Source organism: Enoplosus armatus, chromosome 9 (assembly GCF_043641665.1).
Source record: "Enoplosus armatus isolate fEnoArm2 chromosome 9, fEnoArm2.hap1, whole genome shotgun sequence".
Taxonomy (NCBI): Eukaryota; Metazoa; Chordata; class Actinopteri; order Centrarchiformes; family Enoplosidae; genus Enoplosus; species Enoplosus armatus.
The window spans coordinates 10,966,230-10,988,248 of NC_092188.1; the positions used below are offsets into that span (position 1 = coordinate 10,966,230).

General features: G+C 44.0%; 1 protein-coding gene across 1 annotated transcript in view; it reads right to left on the minus strand.

Annotated features, from left to right (window-relative positions):
- adamtsl4 (ADAMTS-like 4) overlaps positions 1 to 15,604 on the minus strand; it is a 33,942-nt gene extending 18,338 nt beyond the window's left edge. The window contains exons 1-4 of the mRNA XM_070912098.1: positions 15,445 to 15,604; positions 13,835 to 13,898; positions 10,028 to 10,611; positions 8,039 to 8,762 (exon numbers count right to left, since the gene is read on the minus strand). Coding sequence (XP_070768199.1) covers positions 8,039 to 8,762; positions 10,028 to 10,611; positions 13,835 to 13,898; positions 15,445 to 15,467 — 1,395 coding nt within the window. The 5' untranslated portion in view covers positions 15,468 to 15,604. The remainder of the gene's footprint in view (positions 1 to 8,038; positions 8,763 to 10,027; positions 10,612 to 13,834; positions 13,899 to 15,444) is intronic.
- Positions 15,605 to 22,019: the final 6,415 nt, after the last annotated feature.

Genomic DNA, 22,019 nt, shown 5'->3' on the forward strand with positions numbered 1-22,019 from the left:
AGGGGGAGCATGAACAGAGGAAGGGGGGAGGGGTGGGCAGAGAAAAGGAGAGTGGCAGTTATTGAATAGGCAAAGAAGGGGAGAGAAAAGAGAGCGATGGCTTTTACAGAAGCTAAATCCTTAAAGAGGGGGTAGATGGAAGGAGAGAAAGGCAGTGAGGATGGGTCTGGGCCTGTGGATGAAATCAAAACACTCAAACCACAAGAACACTCCCAACAGAGTCAAAACCATTCAATCACTTAGCAACATTCAAAAACATCATTTAAAATGTTCAAAAATATGAGGTTTAAAATGTGACTTGCCTCATGTCAGTTTATTAAGCTGTGTATCAACTCTCTGTACTGTAAGTAGGCCTCGATAACACTGGAAGATTTCTAGGAATTCTAATATAAATCTAAATTTCTCTTTAGACTCTGGTTCATCAAGCAGTTGTCTTTTTTAGATTCTTTTTTGGCCTTTAGTTTTTATTTTTTTCAGTGTCGCTAGAGAAACAGACAAGAAATGAGGGAAGAGAGAGGTTTGATGAGCTGCGAAGGTCCCTGACTGGAAGCGAACCAGGGACGTTACGGTTATATGGCATGCATCTTAACCACTAAGTCACCAGAACATCAAAGTTGTCATTATTTTTTACCTTTCATAGATAAGGCTGGATATCAAACCTCAATACTTTTTTGGTACCTACCGATACGTATCCATAGCACAGAATATCAAAAAATGTTAAGTATTCTTTCTTAGTTCCTGATTTAAATCCAAATTTTATATGCTTTTATTTCTGCAGTTTTTGTACGGCTGCTTGTGTTTAAACAACATATAAGATTTGAGAACTTCAGCTTCTTTTGTTAAATAAAAAAAGTTGCATTTCTCAAGTGATGCATTAAGAGAAAGTACCCAAACTCAGGTATCATAGGGTTAGGGTTAGGGTTAGGGTTAACGTATCTAGAAATGTGAAACAATAACCAGTCCTTTTTAGAGAATAAATAATCAAATGACTATTGGACAGCTGAATACTTAATTAACTAAAATAACTTTGATTTGTTTTGGCAGTTTTTACACTCTTTTTGGTTAATATTGATTAAAGGAAAATTACAGTCTCTTCCAACTTGGATCCTACTTCTATATTCTGGTTATCATTTACACTCAACACTAGGCTCACTTTGGGAATCATTTCACCGCTTGCCTTTATTTTCTCTTCCCAGTATGTTTGACTAACATGGGGGTTTGTTTAAAATCTTTACATTTGTTTGACTGCCTGAGTTTCTTGCTCCGTTGGATGTTTTTGCGATGTCTCCTGGGATTCCCAGATTTCAGCAAAAATGAAATCGTCACCAGTAAAAATGATGGCTAAATCTAATCTCAAGTTGTATAAAACTAGGATTTCTCTTTAACTCCAATCACAACTCATTCACTATTATCACATACCATAAATACAGTCAAAGCACCTGAAAAAGAACAACTTCAAGCCACTGAAAGGCTTGTTGATCGGTCAGTAAAAATAAAAGAAGCCTGAAGCGAAAGACACAAAAACTGGCAGACTGCCGGGGTGGAAGAGTGACAGATGGATAGCTGCAGCGAGCAGGTGAAAGAAAAGTGAATCCAGCTGGTGAAAGAGAGGCAGTCAGTGTTTTTGCACAGGAGCTGTGAAAGTTATAGATGTGTTTTACTACCAGGGAGGGGGTAGGAGAGAAAAGGTCTGTGTGCAGTATATAGGAGCATGCCTGAGGGATAAAAGCTTTGTTCTGTGCACACACACACGAAAATGCCACACACACTTATATATAAACACACACAAGTCAAGGTCCTGATCACACATAACACTCTTACGTGAAACAAAAACACCCAGACCGACCCAGACGGGACTAATGAGTTTTGTGCAGGAACAGATTATGGGGAAAGCAGGAACCTTTCACCACATGTGTGTTTCTGTAGGGAAAGCCCAGGTGACATGTCGTCATCATCATCATCCTGTTCAATGCTCAGTCATTTTCCATGCAAGTCTATGCCTGCACAGCTGGCCATGCCGCCTCAATTCCTCATACAGGTTAAGGCTGGCCGGTCATTCCTCAAGCATTACTGCAACAATATAAAGACAAAAGAAGTGACCGCCGGCCCCTGCAGCCATAAATCAACACACTCCACACAGCAGGACTAATCACCGCATGTATGCACACAAATCCATGACATATGTTAATATGTGTGTATGTGTGTGTGTGTACGCTCATGTATGTGTTTGTCCTGAGCGATTAACATTCTCCAGCTAATCTTGTGGCCACGGCTGCATGTCGGCGCTTTGCAGGGCACAACCCAGGTCTCAGCCTTGACCTGGGGGGTGGGGGGGGTCAGGAGTCCTCCAGAGGAAACACAGCTCATCTATCAACGACTGACGGAGGAGGCCCTGTGCTGCGCAAAACGAAACTTTGCTGTCGTTCTCAGGAGGAATTTGAGTTTGAGCCTCAAAACAACGTGTTAGAGCGCAAAGAGAAGAAAAGAAAGGAAAAAAAGAAGAGAAGAAAAAGGGAAGAAAACTTCAGATAAACACTGTAGCCACAAGATCAATAAATGAAACCAGAACTTTGCTCAAAGGCACTGAAAATGACTTTCTTTCCATGTTCCACTTTCTCTGTAGCAGCTCTACAAACCCACATCATATTTCTACAAACCAGAGTGTTTTCATGCAGTGATAACTCTTGATTTAACACAGATTTTCATAATAACACATGGGTGTCAGAGAGAGAGAGAGGTACAAAGTGTGAACAGCTATGCTCTTTGTTCCCAGGACTTGTTTTCATTAAAAGCTCCCAAACTCTGCACTGAACTATGTAAAAGACCTTTTACTGTTTACAGTAATGATGCTTCCTCTGTCTGGAACCTTCTGAAATTGAACATAAAGAGTTAGATGAGAACATCGATACCACTCTCACATCTGTCCCATATAAGGCTACAGCCAGCAGCCGGTTAGCTTAGCTTTGCATAAAGATTGAAAACTGCAGACTGAAAAGTGTAAAAATGACATGTTGCGATTTTACAGCCGTTTATGTGCCAGACTATTTCCTGGAGTCATGTCGTCACCATTTTTACAATTTGGTTTTTGTATGGATTAAACAAACAAGATATAACGTGTTAATTAGTGAGCTTTAGAGGTGTTAGTAGGTGGATTCTGTTACTTTTGGATGGAGCCAGACTAGCTGCTTCCCTGTGTTTCCAGTCTTTGTGCCAAGCTAAGCTAACCAGCAGCTGGCTGTGGCTTCATATTTACCGTACAGACATGTGAGTGGTGTCAATCTTCTTTAACTCCAGAAAGAAAATTAGCATAAATTGGCAAAATGTCGACCTATTCCTTTAAATAAAGATTACATTTAAAATAGGCAGAGTAAGAAAGGACTGAAGGGGTGGAAAGTGAGTGAGAGGAAAAGCAGAAAGCGATGAAAAGAAACATGAAAGAAGGATTTGAAGGAAACTCAAAGCACACTGGAGCTGATATAAACAGACTTTAACAAGCAGAGGTACCTGGTTTTTGTATAAAAGCAGGTACAGCTGCTTGTTAAAGTACTACAGCAAACAAAGTACACATCAGTCTGAATGAGTCAATGTGGTTTGTGTATGTGTGGGCTTAAGTCCCATAAACCAACACATCTGGGCCTGTTTGTCACTTCATGAGAACAACAGAAAGCGTGGCAGGGTCTTCGTGCAGATAGTTGTAATGATATATTTCCTGTGTAACAGCGCCTGTGTAATGACAGACTGTGATTAGATGATCTGACTCTCGCTGCAGCAGCCTGAAGCTACGTTCGTGTGTCTGGTAGGTACAACAACACCTCCTCAGGTTTCAGCTACGGGAGCAAAATCGATTACATTTTAGTGTGTGTTTCAACAAAAGTATTGTTTATGGTATTATGTCTGCTCAAGTGTGGTGGGGGGGAAGGGGGCACCATGAAGTCAGAGGTTTTTAAATAATGTGTGAATGCTATTAATGGGCATTAATATACAGTATGCTTACATCAATATAGAAAATAACAAATTACCATGAAATTGATTATTGTACTCTAACCCAACTTAAAATAATGTTTTATTTCCTTGATAGAGACCTGATATTTTATGACAGGCGCCCACACTAGTGAATGTGCACAGCTTTTTGCAGCTGCATTTAGAGTTTATGATGGTTGAACTTTTACAACTTGCCACCGTGGCTCTGCCGTGTAACCATGGCAACCACAGAAACCACGGCGAGGAAAACGATACAGGAGCTGATTTTACTGGTATCTGAGTTCCCTGAGTTAACCTATACACCTCCTAACCAGCAAAGAACAGACAGAACATCAGCTTCCAAGTCTGATTATCCGGTCTGCGACAACAAACAACGTTTATGATACTAGTTTGCAAAACTTGATATATTCATTAAGTGTCATACAGCTAACCTCTATTTTAAGCTTCGACTCTATTTAGCTGTGTGATAAAATTATACTAGGTGGGTAGCAGCAGCCTGTGGTGTCCAGGCTGGTAGGGTCACATATAAAGGACAATATTCAGAGAGATCATATTGAGTACAAAAATAGGATTTTGAAAAGTGAAAGGAACATGTCCCCCCCCCGTCCCCATTGAAAAGTACACCCTTGTGTTTTCTGGGTTCGAGCTTTACTAGACCGTGTGGTGAACTGCTACCAACATGCATCTTAAATCCACATGCTTCTGATCTCGCCTCACTTGCTGTGGCAGCGGCATGCACTGTTAGTGATTCTTGGTAAATATTTACTCTGAGGAGGACATAAAGCGAGAGGGAATGCTTAGAGAATTTGGGGTGAAAGACTTGAGGAAAGAAAGGAAAGGAGGAGGAGGAGTGCTGGTGTGTCTCTTCTGTGTTTTTTATTTTCAGGCACCTTCTTCTCAAATTCCACCTTTTCCTCCCCTCTCCCCCTGACAGAATAACTTCGCCTCCTGTTACACTCTGTGCTCACACACACACACACACACACACACACACACACACACACACACACACACACACTTTTCCATAAATCCCTCTCTTCCTCTAACACAAACTTCCTCTTGTATTTTTCTCTCCATCGGCTCTATCTGTTGTTGCTGCTGCTGACCCTCCCTCTCTTTACTCCTCTGTCTCCTCCACTAGCCTCCTTACATACACACCTAAACACTCAGCTCACCAGCCTTCATCTCCATTTCTTCTTTGCCTCCCCACCGTCTCTCTCCCCTTGCCCTTTAGCTCACCCTCCCACTACTGTGTGCAGATTTTCTAAAAACAGTACTCTCTTTCACTACTACTATTTAACCACGTCACTTCCTTTACCACCCTCCCTTTATACCCTCACTCTAACACTCTCACACACATCACACATCACACACACACGCTTCCCCTTTTGCCTTTCTCATTTCCTCTGTCCCTCTCTTGGTTCCCCACTTGCTTCTACGCAACAGTACAAACACACACATACACACAGCCAACAGCACTTGTGATGGGCCTCAGGCGCGGTGTGTTATGACAAACACACCTAATAGATAATAGGATGTGTCACACTCAGTCTGGCTCACTCCCTCAATTACACACACACACACACACACACACACACACATATATACAGTACATACAAGCCTGGGCAAAGCCCTGCATTCATCAGCACTTAAACCTACCTTTAAGCAATGATAAAACGTATAAAATGTGGACCAACAATTTACTGCAGGAGCAAACAAGGCTAAAGCAGAGGCTAATGTTGGGTAAATATGTAACCCAATGAGTCAGGCTCAGCCATCACAGGACTGCTATTAGCGCTCCTGGCACACACAGGGCAAGTACTCTGCCAGCTACTAAATCTGTTTTAACATGGGGACTATCACACACAGCCGGGCAGAGACAGACAGAAAGAAAGAAAGAAAGAAAGAAAGAAAGAAAGAGGTTAAGAGAGGCTGCCAAATTATTATCTAAAGAGAGAAAAGTCAAGGGCCCAAGAGTGCCAACCTGGCCCCAAATTCAAGTGTGTACTTCCACTCGATGAGAGCCGGTTGTGGAAATAATGTGTGAGAGTGAAAACGTATAAGGGTGTGTGTGTGTGTGTGTGTGTGTGTGTGTGTGTGTGTGTGTGGTACTTGTTCACTTCAATCTTATCACCTCCTCCTACACTCTCCCTTGCTACAAGTGGTATGCTGGTATAAATAACCCGGTCACATGTCCCTCTCTGTATTTTTGTCCCCATGATCAAATCTTAAAAAGAGACTATGGATCAGTTTCTTCCTGTTTATTTCATTTGTCTGTCCCTCCATCCATCATGTGCCACATCTCACACAAGGTTGATCGACTTTCATGAAACTCGAGCAGGAATGATACTTCTCACCGCTGCATTTTGGCGTTTTTTTGAATAGCACTCTGATAAGCCCAAGAGAGATGTGACGTCATATTGTTTTTTGTATGTATTTCTTATTGTCTTGGTATTGTTTCAGCTTTTTAGATAACCAATACTAGCTACCATCGATACCATAGTTTGTTAACATAAACGTGTTAAATGTGTTAAATGCAGCAGTACAAGGACTAAATAAAATATAGTGTAAAATTTGTCTGATCACAAAGGACTGCAGTTGACAATTAGCCGGCTAGCTAACACTGGCACAGTTACAGGAATGTAGATTAATGTATGTTGTCCTAAAATAATAATATAAATAAAGAAAATGAAATCAAAGAATAAAGAAACAAGACAAATAATTCAGTGCCAACCTTCCACACGGGACAGTTTTGGGTACTTGGTGCTACACGCACATGTCAGAAGTTACTAAAAGAGTATCTAGGTTCAATCCCCAGCCCTATAGTTACCACAAGTTATAGTTCACACTTATTGACCAAAGGAAGATGCTGCAGGTGTTACATTTTTGTGCTTGCGCTTGAAAACAAAAATACATTCAAGCTGAAATCTGTGACTTTCCACATGCTGTCGCTCTCTCCAGAGACAAGAATATTTGATTGATGTTTGAAAAATGGCAAAGATGGTGGAAGATTGTGTGAAAAGCCGGCTGTTAATTTGAAGCAGCCTTTGCAAAAAGTGGAAAATGTGCAGCTAGCCAAGTCTGATACCGCTGGGCTGATGCAGCTGATTTTAATAAACATATATAGAATGTGTCACATGTTCGCCAGGTCAGGTGCTAAACTAAAAACGACTAACGTCCTGGTTGTTATGCTTTAAAATATTCCACCATAGCAATAGATACAGAATATTGACAATACATTAATTAAGGGACATTGTGAATAGGATCTGATAAATAAAACACACTGCATAAAACTCTTTATCGATGATATTCACTCTCAATCTCACATTTAATTGAGTGAAATCAAGCGTGGCATTCCTGTCTCAGTGAAACCTGAGTTACTGCGGAGTCAACCTCAGTTTCTCACCTGTGTGTTGAAGGTGAGCCGGCCGGCCTGTCTGTGTCTCTGACTGCTCTTTTTGGCAGCACATATGCTTACTTTGCTACTGATAATGCTCGCGCTGAGCTGCACTAAGAGGTGCAGGTCGCAACCCCAATCATCACTGCAGGCCCCGAGCCAGACAGGACATTTCATCAATACACACTGTGCCGCTGACACACACAAACTATCACATATTCATACTCACACATATGTGCAATCAGTGGCAATGATATCAAGCGAAGACACATGCATACAGGCATGTGTGCGGCTTCACAACGGAGGTGTGTATTCTGGTTGTGACCCAGAATACACACACGCCTTGGCGAAGTGGAGGCACTCGCAGTCAGTTTCCATCCGAGTGCTCATAGACAACCAGCTAGTGTTGGAGCCGGGGAATGATCTACCTATCAAATACACTCTGCTGACCTTCAACTCCTCCTTTTATGGCCGCCTAACTGCTCCCTTCAACACGCGGCATGCATATAAATCAAGCATGACTGCAGGCTGAATAAAGCAGAGGTGAGCAGGGGACATACGCGCTGAGGAGCTGGTATAAAAGGGATTAAGAGGGTGTGAAGCCAGTAAATCAAGTGGAATATTTCTTTTCTTTCTGGGGTTTATGGGTGAAGATCTTACCTGCGAGAAGCACCTGCGGTACTCCTTCTCCGGCCCAGAGCATCTGTAGACCTGAGCAGCTCCTCTTCCTCCATCCCTGCCTGATTCGCCTCCCAGGTGTGGGATGTGGGGGTGCTGTAGTGGGTAGATGTTACCAGCGGGTGGGACCTGGGGGCTGAAGCCTGGGTGGTGCTCCCTGTCTCTGTGCACGGGGCTGGAGCGGTGGAGAGGAGTGGAAAAGGGTGAAGCGGCGGCAGGGGAGTTTGGGCGGGAGAGAGGAGACACGGGAGGAGGCGGTGCGGTGACGGAGTGCCAGTCAAACCTGTGGCGGTTGGATTGGAGAGACGGCGACGAGGAGCGTGAGAGGTGAGAGTGATGAGTGGATGGGACTCGCCCTCTTGGCCTCCCATGCTCTGTATTGGTGTGTGAGGGTCTGTCAACATGGCGGTGTGGGTTGCCAGTTGTGGTGGTGGTTGTGGGAAACTCCTCAGCAGCAGGTGCCTCAGTGCTCTCCTCCTCGTCCTCCTCACCCCTCCCTGCCTCCCTGTCTTCTCTATCACTTCCTGTGTCTTCTTCCTCTCTCCTGTTGTTCTCTGCATTGTCTTCATTGACGGCGAGTCCAGATGCTGGTGTTGCAGCATCTGTACCGTTGACAGTGTGGCGAGCCTGCCGGTTGGGACGATGCAAAGGCAGAGAGAACGGGACCCTGCCGTACCCAAACTGACCTGGACGGATGTTTGAAGGCCTGCGAGTCAAAGAGAAAGAGATGAAAAAAGGAAGAAGATTCACAGATGGACAGAGAGAGCCAGAGGCAGTGACAGATATAAAGAGAAAGACAGGACACATTTCAAATACAGCTCATGTTACATGTCCAACATAATCGTAACCGACATGGAGCCAGCAGGATCAGTCGTGAGAGTGGGCAGAGTGTATGACAAAAACCAGAAGTAATGATGTAATAACTCAGCAGATACCAGCGGCACAGATGGGCATAACTCCAACTCCCAATACTCAAAACATCATAACAAACCCCCTCTAATGCCTAAACAATGTCAGCCCTTTAACTAATGGCACCTGAATGAATCCTGCATGCACATCAAATGGTACTCTGAGGAATCAGCATTTTCTTTTATTTTGGTGACGTCTTTGTTGAGAAGTCATCGCTGTTTCAGAGGTCAATGGCATTTTTTTTAGCTTGTACTTTCTTCTGTTTATTCTATACAAGCCACTGTTGCTACTGCAAGCGAGGCAAAACTCACTTCCTGTGTGCTGGAGTCATTTTCCTGGAAATGACCAACTCGGGCTGCTTAGCAAAGCACATGTAAAAGCTTCCATTAACTGGAAAGGGATTGAATCAGTGTTTTGGTATTGTCCACTGAAAAAACACTTGCAATGTTGACGATTGTTGTTTTTAGAGCCTGACTGATGCTGGCTTTTACACCAATATCAATATTTTTGAGTTAGAAACATCTGATAATAATTTATTGGTCGATAAGGATTCTGGAAATCTAATTAATCAAGAATTGTGACCAAAATATGTACTGAGTGGGACATTTTAAAGTTGAAGAATTAACTTGTCAGTGCTCTCTGACATGTAAACTATATAACAACTGAGATTCAACTTCATTCTTGACCTTCGAAGCAGCAGTTGAAAAAACAATCTCACCACAAGGTCCACTCGGCAGCCGTTCTGGAGCTTTCCATCAAATCACACCGTCTTTCTCAGCAGATGCAGTTGCCTAGTTCTCATGGGAATTTCCATTTTTCAAGGACTTCTCAGAAGTGCTCAGAAAAAGTGGAACACAAGTGTGTGATATGATTGAAAGCTCCAGAATAGCCACTAAGTGGACCTTGTGGTGAGATTGATTTAATATAACAGCTGTTTCTACATCACCTCAAACATATCCTTTGCATTTCTGTCCTGAAAGTTCTTATTTATCAGCACATACGCAGATACTGATATATCTGTGATAAACTCTAATTGTCTTGCAATTGTCCATTTTCACTCACCTCCTCGCAGGCAGACCCTCCCGATTGGAGGAGACCGACCTTCTGCTCCCGCCTCCTCCAGCCCTCACTGCTCCTGGATTGGTCGGTCTCCTGACGATCCGTGCTGGCTGGTTGTAGCCGTGTGAAGGAGCGTGGTAGGGCGATCGGTAAACGGGGACATGGTTTTGATTGGTTGGAGAGAATTCTGGCTGGTAAAAAGGAGGAGATGGATTGGCCTGTCCCTGTACAGGAGCCCCTCCTCCCCCGGCGTTGGTATTCCGATACAGCGACAATCCTGGGTTGTGATTGGTGGGGATCGAAGGGGCGTGATAAGGCGGGTGTTGCCCGGGGTAACGAGGAGGGTAGTAGGGGCGCACAGGTGATATGACAGGACCTCCGATGCCCCCGGGCAAATAGCCTGCCCAGTTAGGCGGAGAGTGGGAGAGAGGAGGGGTCTGGGGGGGTGGAGGAGGTAAACACTTCCTGCTCCTCTGTGAGACGCCCACCCCGCAGGTCTGAGAGCATTCGGACCACTCCCCCCAAACAGACCACACCCCCTCCACAGGCTCCGCCTCAAACACCTGTCTGGACCGTCGGCCTGCCACCTGGCGCACACACACACACACACACACACACACACACACACACACACACACACACACACACATTTTATTACTGTTTTTTGTTTTGTTCAACCAAAAGTCCAAAACCTAAAAAGTCTCTCATCTGAGAAGTTGCAATTAGAGAATATTTGGCATTTTTTTCACTATTTTAGCTTAAAAAATGACTGAAATTATTAATTGATTATCATAATAGTTATTGGCTAATTATTTTTCTGTTGCTTGACTAATTGATACACTGACTAATCGCTTCAGCTCTACAAACAATCATTTTTATTATGAATCTCCCCTTGAGTCATCGATTAATTGCTGATCCATAGCATGTCAGCAAATAGCCAAAAGATGTTTGTTCCCAGAGTCCAACCAACAGTTCAAAACTCAAACATTTTCACTTTACTAACTTATAAAACTAAGAAAACCAGAAAATATTCACATTTGAGAAACTGGAACTGGAGTGCTCTCTCTTATGAGTCATTATAGGCTATTTTTGAGGTAATTACCTTGAATCTGTCAGTGCTACATCTTTCCTTATCACTCCTTGTCACGCGACAACAATATACTGGTTTTTAACAAAAGGTCATCTGTTCATGAGGTAACCGGTCTATCATCACCACCTTTCAGCATTCAGCAGTACAAGAAATCAGTGTGAGGCCACCACCTGTACCTCTGAACCTCTGTACCTTTATCTTTTTTCTATCTAGTAACCACAACAAGATAAATAAAATTAAGTTTCTTAAAAAATGGTCCGCTGTACTAAAACAGCGGGGAGTCCTCAGTTTAATCCAGCAGCTGCATCTCTTTTGACTCTAAGAGAAAGCATTGAAAAAGTTCTTGGTTTCGTGTTGCATTTCGTGAAAATTTGATTCAAAAGTCAGGTCTCAGTATTTTTTGTACTGTTTCAAAATGTTAGGGCTGAATGAAAACATAAGGGAAATTATAAAGTCAGTTTAATTGAATGTTCAAGTGCACTACAACCGACTGTAACCTTAATTCTACTGAAAAAAACTTAAAAACTGCAAGCCATGGCAATATTTTAAAGAAGTACTTAACTTTGCCATTGCAAAATCCAAAATTTCTGGAAGGACTTATTTCTTCACAGTAACTGAGTCCACTGATGAGCTGCAGTCTCGTGAGTTTCCTTCCTCTGAGGCCAAAATATAAATCCCAAACTTTTCATAGTTCACTCAGGCTTAAAGGAGACTCGGTCACCTGCCAGCAGCTTATGAGCAGATGGATAAATTCATTGGAGTTGGTGTCATATGAATGTGCTGCAGAAATGACAAGATTGGGGCTGATCTGGCTGTGCATGTGTGTTTGTATATATATACATGTATGTATGTGTGTGTGTGTGTGTGAGTGCATGTATGTGGGTGCCAGGTCAGGCTTTGATGTCCTCCTCTGCGGCTGTAGATAAATGTTTCTCTTCTCATTTCATAACTGAAGCGTTGGCCTGGTTGGCAGACCCGCAAACATGAGAGCTGAACAAAAGTTTCCATTCAGAAAGAACCAAAACATAAATCTTCGCTCCACTTCTCTCCTCTCTCTCTGGGAGTGTAAATGTGTGTGTACATGGGCAGAAATATGCAAGTAAACATACTGTACAAACTGCAGACGAGAGGGAGGACAGGTGTAAGCAGTGTACTCGTGTGTGTGTGTCTTTCTATGTGTGTTGCCTGTGTGCTCTGATACTGTGTTATCCAGATTTAAAAAGTTCCTGTCTCTGTCTGAGGTAAGATGGCGGGAGGGTGGGAGAAAAGGAAAGAGAAAGAGGTGAGAGAGATGAGGGGGAGTCGAGGCAGACAAGCCTAATGACTCTGAGTGTGTGTGTGTGTGTGTGTGTGTCCGTAGGGGAGGTGTGGTCTGGTGTAATGAGTGACATCAAACACACAGCTGCCACATAACTGGGAGCATTAATGAGCCCCGTGCAGTGACCCTGCAGCAGCCACCGCTGACCTCCGGAGCTACTGGTTAAAGTCCTGCGACACTGTACTACCAGGCCTGAACCAGACAGATTCTGTGTCCCCTCTTATTACACCCGCCTTAAAACAACACTGACATGCCTATATGTACATGCAGGTAGAGACGGGGACAAAAACCAAATGTCTTCTTTTTTGATATTAAGACCGTCAGAGAAAATGACTCGTCAGAGAGACACCTTTGGCACTAAGTACAATTATGCAAATAAGTTGTTAAAGTAGGAGAAAGTTTGTTGTATTGGACGTCAGGATGTGTTTACTTCAATAATACTGGATATACAGTGTGTACATGTACAGCAGAGTACAGTCAGACACAAAGGTCGACGGAGAGGCTCACAGATTTATTAGATAAACTGAAGGATTAAGTGTTCATCTATAGGTTGAGGAACTTCACCTTTTGGCCACTTAGGGGCAGCAGAAACAAGTTTTGAACACAAAGTTGACATATCATCACCAAGTTTTTTTTGGCAAACAGGTGCTTATTTACACATCCAGCAGTTATGGAGCAATATAAGCATTAATTTGTTGTTGTGTTTCAGGCCATCTGGTGAATGCAAGTCCAATATTCTCTCTCTTTTAGCTCTGTTTATGGTCTTCACTGCTGAGGGAAATATCTGGCTCCTTAGCTGCTAAATGCGGCACTATGTTCACCAGCTAGTCACGAACTGAGTCTGTCTGCTGTTTGGTGATGAGCAGGTAGTGTACAGTGGGTGTATCAGAGTCTTTTCTCTGAAAACAGCTGCCTGAGTCCAAACAACACTATGAGAGCAGTGAGAGCGAACCGAAACAGTAAAGTATAAAATATTGATTATAGCAGCTTTAAGCTAAATAAACCATTTAATAACCTAAATGGATTATCTGAAAAATGCACTGACATCTGAAAGCTGAAAACAGACTGTGTTTGTTAACAGCAGCTCATAAAAAGACGGCGTTATCGTTAACAAAAGTTCAGCTGGAGCTGATTTGAGCAGTCTGAGTTAGTAAAATCAAGTGGCTATCTTCCAAAGTTACAGTCTTTTTAGTACGAAATCCCCTCTTTGTGTTTTCGTAGACGGTATGGAGGGGAGGGCAGGGTCCAATAACTCTTTCAATGTACATGTGGGCCTGTCAGATTGACATACTTATATGACATACAAAAAATGTGAATCTGTCCTTTAATTGTCATCACCTTTCCCCTCTCTATAGAGCTGCTGTTGTCTGTGGATCTCACTCATAATGAGCTGATGACTCACCTTCCTCTTGGCAGCCTTGGTCACGGAGGTCGTGGCCACCACAAAGCCCCACAGTACATAGAGCCTGGAGGGACGGAGAACAGAGGGTGAACAACGTGGCAGGAGTTTAAACATCAGCAGGTTGAATCAGGTCTTTTATAAAGGACATAATTGTTCCATGACCTAAACGTTAAATTGGTATACGCTGAGCGAACTCACAGAGACTTTCTTTATTCTCTGTCCAATGCGCATCAACTCTCTTCAACCTTTTCCATTTTCAATGTACATTTAGTTTAACAGCAGTGTTGAATGTGTTGAGTGGACACCCTATCGAATGTTCCAGTGACCTAACTGTACTTTAGCAACCACTTATGCCACTTTCTTTCCCACTAAAGAAGGGAGGGGTTGACACACGTTTCTTTTTCCTTTCAGGGTTCACAGGCAAACATCTCAATCAATCTGGGGAAGCCTGGGAGGCACTAACAAACTAATGGGTTTAAACAGCAAGTATGTTTTCCCTCCACATGCCTCTCTCTGGGACTATACACACCCTGGGGATGTGGTTTTAACACACACACACACACACACACACACAATTACCACACTTGCAGGCGCAATCAGTCACAACATCTAAAATCATCGTGTACAGTGAGGTACTTTTTATTTGAGGTCTGATGTTCAAAGGATGTGGTTTATGGTGTGGGATGGTGTTGAATGTCTCCTTTAATTTTGGGTTAGTGTCCTTTAATTTGACATGAAACTACTCTAGGAAGCACTAGAGCAGAGTGTGCAGTGCATCTGAAAAAGTAACTGAATTTAATATTGAGCCTATTTCGCTTTGAGGTGAAATGTACATTTTCTTAAATCAGCTGTTGTGTCTACACTTATGGTTTCACAAAACAATCCCCATGAAACTGCGAGACAAGTGTATTGGAAACAAGTGGAACACCACCTCTTCATCTGCCAAGAAAATAGCCTCAGCATGATACTAAACGATCTGCTAAGATGACATTACAGCGCCCACATCGAGAACCAAACCATCACCGCAATCACCAGTCCGCAGGCCACATGTAGTCAGAGTAATTGGTCCCTTCTTCCCAGTGTGGTGCACCGCCGTGGTCTCTGGAAGCTTCCCTAACACCAGACTACATAACTACCCCGAAAAACAGACAAAGGTCCCGCACAGTCCGACACAACAGAGCCGCTCAGGCCGAAGTAACGACCCCCTACCCGGGTCCACGTTTCCCTGGCCGCTACAGTGGCACATTGTAGAATAAACTCAGAGCCGCGGGGACAGAGGAAGAGGGGGAGGCAGACAGAGAGAGAGATATGCAACAGAGGGGGAAACTCTCAAAAAATCCGCCCTGAGGAGAAAGAGGGAACTCTTAACCTAAACCCAGATGCCGTCGGGTACATTCCTGTCGTACATCCTGCACAGCGCCCGGTGCGTAACAAGAAGGCGTCGTGCGTAAAAGCCAAAACTTCGCCAAAAACAACTTTTAAAAACCTCTTCCACAGTCCACATACACACCGTGGCCGCTCAGAGGAGGATGCAACCCCCCCATGTGGTGTTGTGTACAAGCAGACTGAGAGAGGCAGCAGGTTGCAGCTGTGTGGAGCCAACGTTTTACCTGAATAGTAAACTGAGCCGCATGCTCCTCCAAGAGTCTCCCACAACAGATCTCACTCCGCTGCTAATCACCGCTATTGATTAACAGTCCAGTCTAGTTATTGGCTAGTGGTCCGTTCCGATCCGTGCAGTCCTGAAAGAAATGTGATGAAGTTCTGCGAAGGCTTCTTCAGCTCTCTCTCTCTCTCCCCCCCTCTCTCTGTCCCCTTCCTCCTGTCACAGTCACTCCCCGTGAGTTTTGGAGAGTGGGAAGGGTTCCGTTTTTTTTCTCTCTTTCAGTCCGTTCACTCGACAACTTTTTTTGGGTCCTTATTATAAACTGGTGTGACGCCTGGCAGCCAGGGGGCCGGGGGGAGAGACAGGAGACACAAAATGGACAGATTACACAACTCTCTCCCTCTCTTTCACACGCATAAACCATACACTCCCACCGCCTCTCTCTCTCTCTCTCTCTCTCACACACACACACACACACACACACACACACACACACACACACCACTATGGGCCCTGACTAAGCTAGAATAACTCTCAGAGCCGCTTTCTTAGTTGCACAATCCAACATAAGAATGCTCCATTGTACTGGGTCACACTGATCGGTAGTAATGATCTACTCATTGTCGGAAACAGCCCTGAGCTGGCAGCATCTGCAGCAGGGACACTTTGTTGGGGAAGTACAAAGCCTTATGGGCTCACTATTGTGCCAATACAAACACTAATTGTCCGATAACAAAGTGGAAAATGAAAGTGGGAAGTGGAAAATGCTTATTTTTTATTTTGCATGGATTAAATATTTGGCTATTGGCTTAATGGCAGCATTGAGTTGCTTTGGGAAAGATATTTTTTAATGATACGAACACTGATGTTTTCTCGTAACTGTTTTATCACAGTTAAGCACTTGAAAACAGACATGCTCCACCAATTTGGAGCTCAGATAAGTACACCCAGGAGACATGCCACTTCTGAGCGGGAGTGACGACTCTGTGTGTGTGTGTGTGTGTGGGCTGCGAGCTCTTCTTGGTTGCGGTCTGAAGCAGATGTGAAAACTGCCCGATGCCAACTTGTTTACACAATATTTATTTAGTTGAAATCCACCAACCTTCCCAGTCAGTCAACGCAGTTTTCTAAAACAGAACATGCCGCCTAAACACAGCCCACAGGGGACAGTGGGGGGGGGGGGGGGGGGGGGGGGGGGGGGGGGGGGGGGGGGGGGCACAGAGGTGGAGAGGAAAAAATGAAAAGTCCTTCACGGGATAAAGAGCTTTACTCTATGTCTGAAGAGGCTGATATGTTGTGTATCTACTGGAAAGACTTCTGGTGGATGTTAAATAAGCTTTCACACAAGTTTGAAGAAAAATGGTTTGAAAATATATTGTCAAAGCCAAAATTAAAGACATGTGAATACTAATCAATGTCTTGCACAAAGTTGTACAAATAAGAACTGGTATTCCTCCACTGAGGTTGGCAGATGTTTGTGTGAGCTTGGTGAGTTGCTTCTGTATTGTACATACTACGGTGATTTAAGAGTGTCACTTTTTAATGAAACTGCTCAACAAAACCAGGAAAAATTGAGTTTTTGAAACATGTTTCAGCCCTGAGAAAAGAAGGCAAGATGGACAATTTACTCTTTATATTGATTTAAGTAGTCGGATATAACTATAATGAATATGGTTAATCTGATTATGAAAGAATTGTTTTTCTTTATTTTGGGACTCTTTGTAGAATTGTTTAAAATGTATGTGCTGCTCTCTGGATCTGGTTTATGTTTATTAGTGGTGTCTTTTAAGCCTATGAGGCTTGGGCACAGTTGTGTGCATGACAAATAATGAAAAACATCATCTTCATCATGAAAAAAACAGAGGGAGGAGAGAAGAGATGATTAGTGAAGACAAGCGAGGATGAAGAAAGAGGCAACAAACAGAAAGCGGTGCATGAGAGTGAAAGAGTTGGATGAAATGTGGATAAAAGACAGAAAAGGAGGAAAAAAAAGGGAGGACCAGTTATACTAATGTGATACTAAAGACATAGTTTACTACTGATCCTCTGGGAGCCCAGCTCATCAACATAACAGCTCCTCTAGAGTTGGTAGGTCTCGTTCAAGGACATTTCTGGTCCTTCTTGAACCACCTCATTAACATTTCCCACCCTGCTGCCTCTGAGAAGAGAGGCGAGACGGTGGAAATGTGAGAGAGAGCGATGAGTGGACGGGAGGGGTGGGTACGTCCTGAGTTATGGTCTAACGCATATTAACACACCCAGGGCTTGAGATGTCCCAGGGCCAGGCTGCTGCTTTTCTTGGACAGGCATCCTACAACATGGACGCGGCGATGGCGAAGGAGATTAGCGGCTTCAAAGCCCGCTGCGAGCCAACAACTGAAGACTTTAACCACATTACAGAGTGGGCTTAAGATTTGATCTGTCAAAATAAAAACGTTAATGTTAAAGGCGTTCCAAGAATGGCGAGGGTAGTTTCCAGAGGCACATGCATAGACACATGCAGTAACTTTGTGTGTGATTAGAGAAATGGATATCTCTGTACTTCTAAGCAGCATGTCTATCAGTAACTACAATTAGCCAGAGGTCATTGCCATGGCCACCAGTGGTCCGTGACCACTTATAGCCCTCTGCTCCCCTCCTCCCTCCCTCCATCTGTCTCCTTCTTCTCCCTCTTTCCCTATCTCTCTTTCTCTGGATCCCCAAGAAGCAATAACTAACGTGTTGGCCTGCCGACATGCACCACCAACCACACAACCCTGATAAGCTAAATGTCTGTATCAACTAGGCACCACAACACACAGATGTGGTGGAGGTCCGGGGAGGTCCGTATGTAGCAGCAGATCTGTGATTTGTCTCGGATGGCTGATCTGAGTAATGGCACTGCAGATCAGAGTAGCAGGGCCCTGTGGGAGTGATATATCACTCGGAAAAAAACTTCTTGCATGTGCACACACCCTGCCTCCAGAAAATACACACACACACACACACACACACACACACACACACACACACACACACACACACACACACACACACACACACACACACACACACACACACACACCCCAGCCTCGGGCCCAGAAACAGTAGGCCCGCGACCCTTTAACTGTTAAAGTTAATGAGGCCTCCAGGCTTCTTCAGACCAGCAGAGGGTCGGGGCTCTGGGTTTGCACCCCTGCAGGCTGCCTCCGATGAAGACAGCAGCGAGACAGCGAGTGACTTAAATAGGTCAAACAGAGGGGACTAGTATGAAGACCTGTCTGATGGTTATCATTAACTAATTTCAGACCACAGGCCCTGTTCATGTAATGCTGTTCCAGTAACGATAACAGAAGAGCTCAGTCCAAACTCACTTACAGACAGAGAGAGGACACGGGGCTGAAACATGTTTCAACAAAGATGCACGTAATCGTCTTTGTGTAGGAGGGAGGAGAAGGTGTTGGTATCTGTCTGTCGGTCGGTCGGTCCACCACTTTGGTGGTTTGCCATGCAATAACCGTCTTTGGAGATCCCTATAAAAGGTACTCATGGTGCCAGGAAGATGGATCCTAACGACTCCTGTAATTCCCTGAATTTTTCCTCTAGCGCTACCAGCACGTCAAAGTTTTCTCTTATCCAGTAAAATATCTACTTGATGGATTGGCACAAATTTTGTGTACAGACATTCATGGTTCCCAGAGGATGTTTCGTCTCTGCTTCAAATCTGCCTTCCAACAGGACAGGAGTGTGCGTCAGCTCCTCTACGAGCCTCTGCCACCTATAATTATATATTTACCCATAACACCCTTCTCTTTGTAGGTTCGCAGAGACATTTACATGCATCTTTGCAGGAGCAAAGTCCAGCTTTAGTCTTGTGGGGAAACTATAGCTCACACCAGAGCTGGTGGATTAAACATGCATTGACTATCCGGTTATCCAGTAGTATTGGTCTTGCGTCAACATGGAAGCAAAACAAAGAACCAAACGGTGAAAGCACAAAGGATTATTTTCAAAGTTAGGTTTAAAATAGTTTTCCATTTACAGATTTTTATAGGTTTCTCTGTTTCTGTATAGTCTGGTTTCGTCAATGTGGCAGCCGGCTGCAGCAAACATGAGCATTACATAAAAGTATGTTAGCACATGCCTTCATGAATGTCTTCACACTTTGCCTGTGCATGTTTGAAGGGATGCACAAGTATGTTCCAGGCTTACGGCAGGAGCATGTAGTTCAACATACAGCACATTGAAGGTGACACGTATTCATTTGGACAGTGTGAAATCCACACTAGCTTTACACTGAGATATAGAAAGCCACGGATTGATCTCTGCGAAGGCACCTAACTCAGCTGAGACGAGGAGGAGAGTCCTGACCTAACAGTGCCGACAGCCTGAGAAGCCTCGAGCAGAGAGGAGAGAGACTGACAGACGGGGACACAAAGGGAGTGAAAAGAAAGGCAGCAGCAGAAAGGGGATGAAAGGGAATGTGAGAGAAAGAGGTAATGGCAGATTAGACGGGAACTGAGCAAGTGTAAAGGAGAGTGAAAGAGAAAGAACGCAGGAAGGGGGGAGTGATTTGTCTGGCTCAGATGGAGTCAATATTTGCTCCATTCCACCAATCCTGTGCCAGGGTCCGGATCAAAGCAGGGAGTGTGTGCTCTGAAAGGGCCGCAGAGAGCCAGAGGAGAAGACGGCTGACATCTTTACAGTGTGGTCTGGATGTGGCTGAGAGAACCAAGAGAGATACTTTTTCACTAAAAGCATTTTAGTTCGAAGTTAAACTGTAAGCACAGGCCAATGGTGAAACTCAGGTGGGAAGATCATTGTGGAGGAGAATAAAAAGAAAAGGGGAACGGGATCGATGGGTGGAGCGCTCTAATGAGGAGTTACACTGGCGAGACAAGGACATGAGTGGCAGAGAGAGAGGTCAGCTCCGTTGGACCCTAATTGGCTGACAAAACTGCTGAAATAACCTTGTTCCAATTATTCACACAAAGAGCAATTGTTGCCCATTCAGAGAAGCCAGTGGGCCACGTATGTACACATAACAACAAACAACAGGATTTATGTCTGTGTGAACGGGCATGTATGGTATGGCCTGGCACAGCGCAGCCATGTTTGGCACAGGAGGCACTGGGCCACAAGAGATAGAGCGGAACGACGCAGCTGGTTAATAAGTCGGCATCGGTATGTTTATGGTCGATTGGTCATAGACTACTGCGTGTTGTATCAAAGCCTGCGTTTCAATTAACTGCTGCTGCTGATGAATTCCTGTACTGTTCACTAATGGAGATCTTGGTCAGCGATGGCTGATCTGAAAGTCATCAATCATGTATTGTCATTACTTTTATGTTACTGTGCTATATGATGAAATGTTAGAGGGTCACCAAAGTTCACAAGGACCATGAATGTCAACAAGTTTCACGGTGATCCATTCATCCATCCAACAAGTTTTCAAGACATTTCACTCTGGACTACAAATGTCAGGCTGCTGGCGGTGCTAGATGAAAAGTTGGTAGGCTTCATTCTCTGGGAACCTGAGAACCAAATTTCATGGCAATCCATTCAATAGTTGTCGAGATATTTCACTTAAAAACACACACATCCCCCTCATGGTGAGTTAAAGTCAGGGGATCACCTAAGTCAGTAGGATACATCGTCTGGGGACCATGAATGTATGCAAAATTTCAGGGTAGTTCACTTGTTGATTGTTGTTGTTCACAATTGTTGAGATATTTCAGTCTGGACCACAGTGGTGGACTGACCGACATTGCCATCCTTGCCGTGACAACGGCCAAAAATGGCAGAATAGCCTTTATTTACCTCAACAAAAATGAGCAGCCGGCTTTTATTACAAATAAGGTATTATTCCTTTTTGGCAGGTACACTCTCATTTTCAGCAATTATACTGTTAGGGGAAAGCTGGAAGGTTAGACTGATCTGTTGAGAAAACAGTGCTCCGAGGCCCTGTTTAAACAGGTACTCCAGTGATTTAGTGTTGCACTAGAGACAGACAGAAAGAATGGATCTATCTTGACTCTTAGTTCCTGGCATGGGTTGAGCTTCAAAAACGCAGCGTCCCACACTTTCCATAATGCAACTCATTAGCATCTTTCACTAGTCTTCTTCCGTCTCCTAATTGCCCACTTCTTTCAAGCTCCACACCTTCAGTTTGTAACGCAAGGTGTTAAAAACAGAGAGCCCTCCAGAGACTGTTTTCACAGGCTGAATGGTACTTCTCATGATGTAAACTGAACTTAATCACTGGAGTGGCCCTTTAACATAAAGTGCCTTTACTCTGCCTTTATATCAATGAGTTAAAAAACATCAACAAAGCCAAAGCAAACCAAAAGCTATTTCTATTACCTATTTTCCATTTACCTTTTCAAGTTAAAATCCGAGCCAGATTAGTCCACGGTGGCAGATCCAGGGCAGAAATATACCATGAGCCCCAACCAACTGTTGTGTGAAGGGGCCCGAATCTCAATACAACAGAGACGCAAGACTGGATAATAATGCAGGAATCTGAGAGAGGCCCCCCATCAGTTCAGTTGATACTGTGCCTGAATAGTGCATAATCCCACACACATTTGCATTTAATCA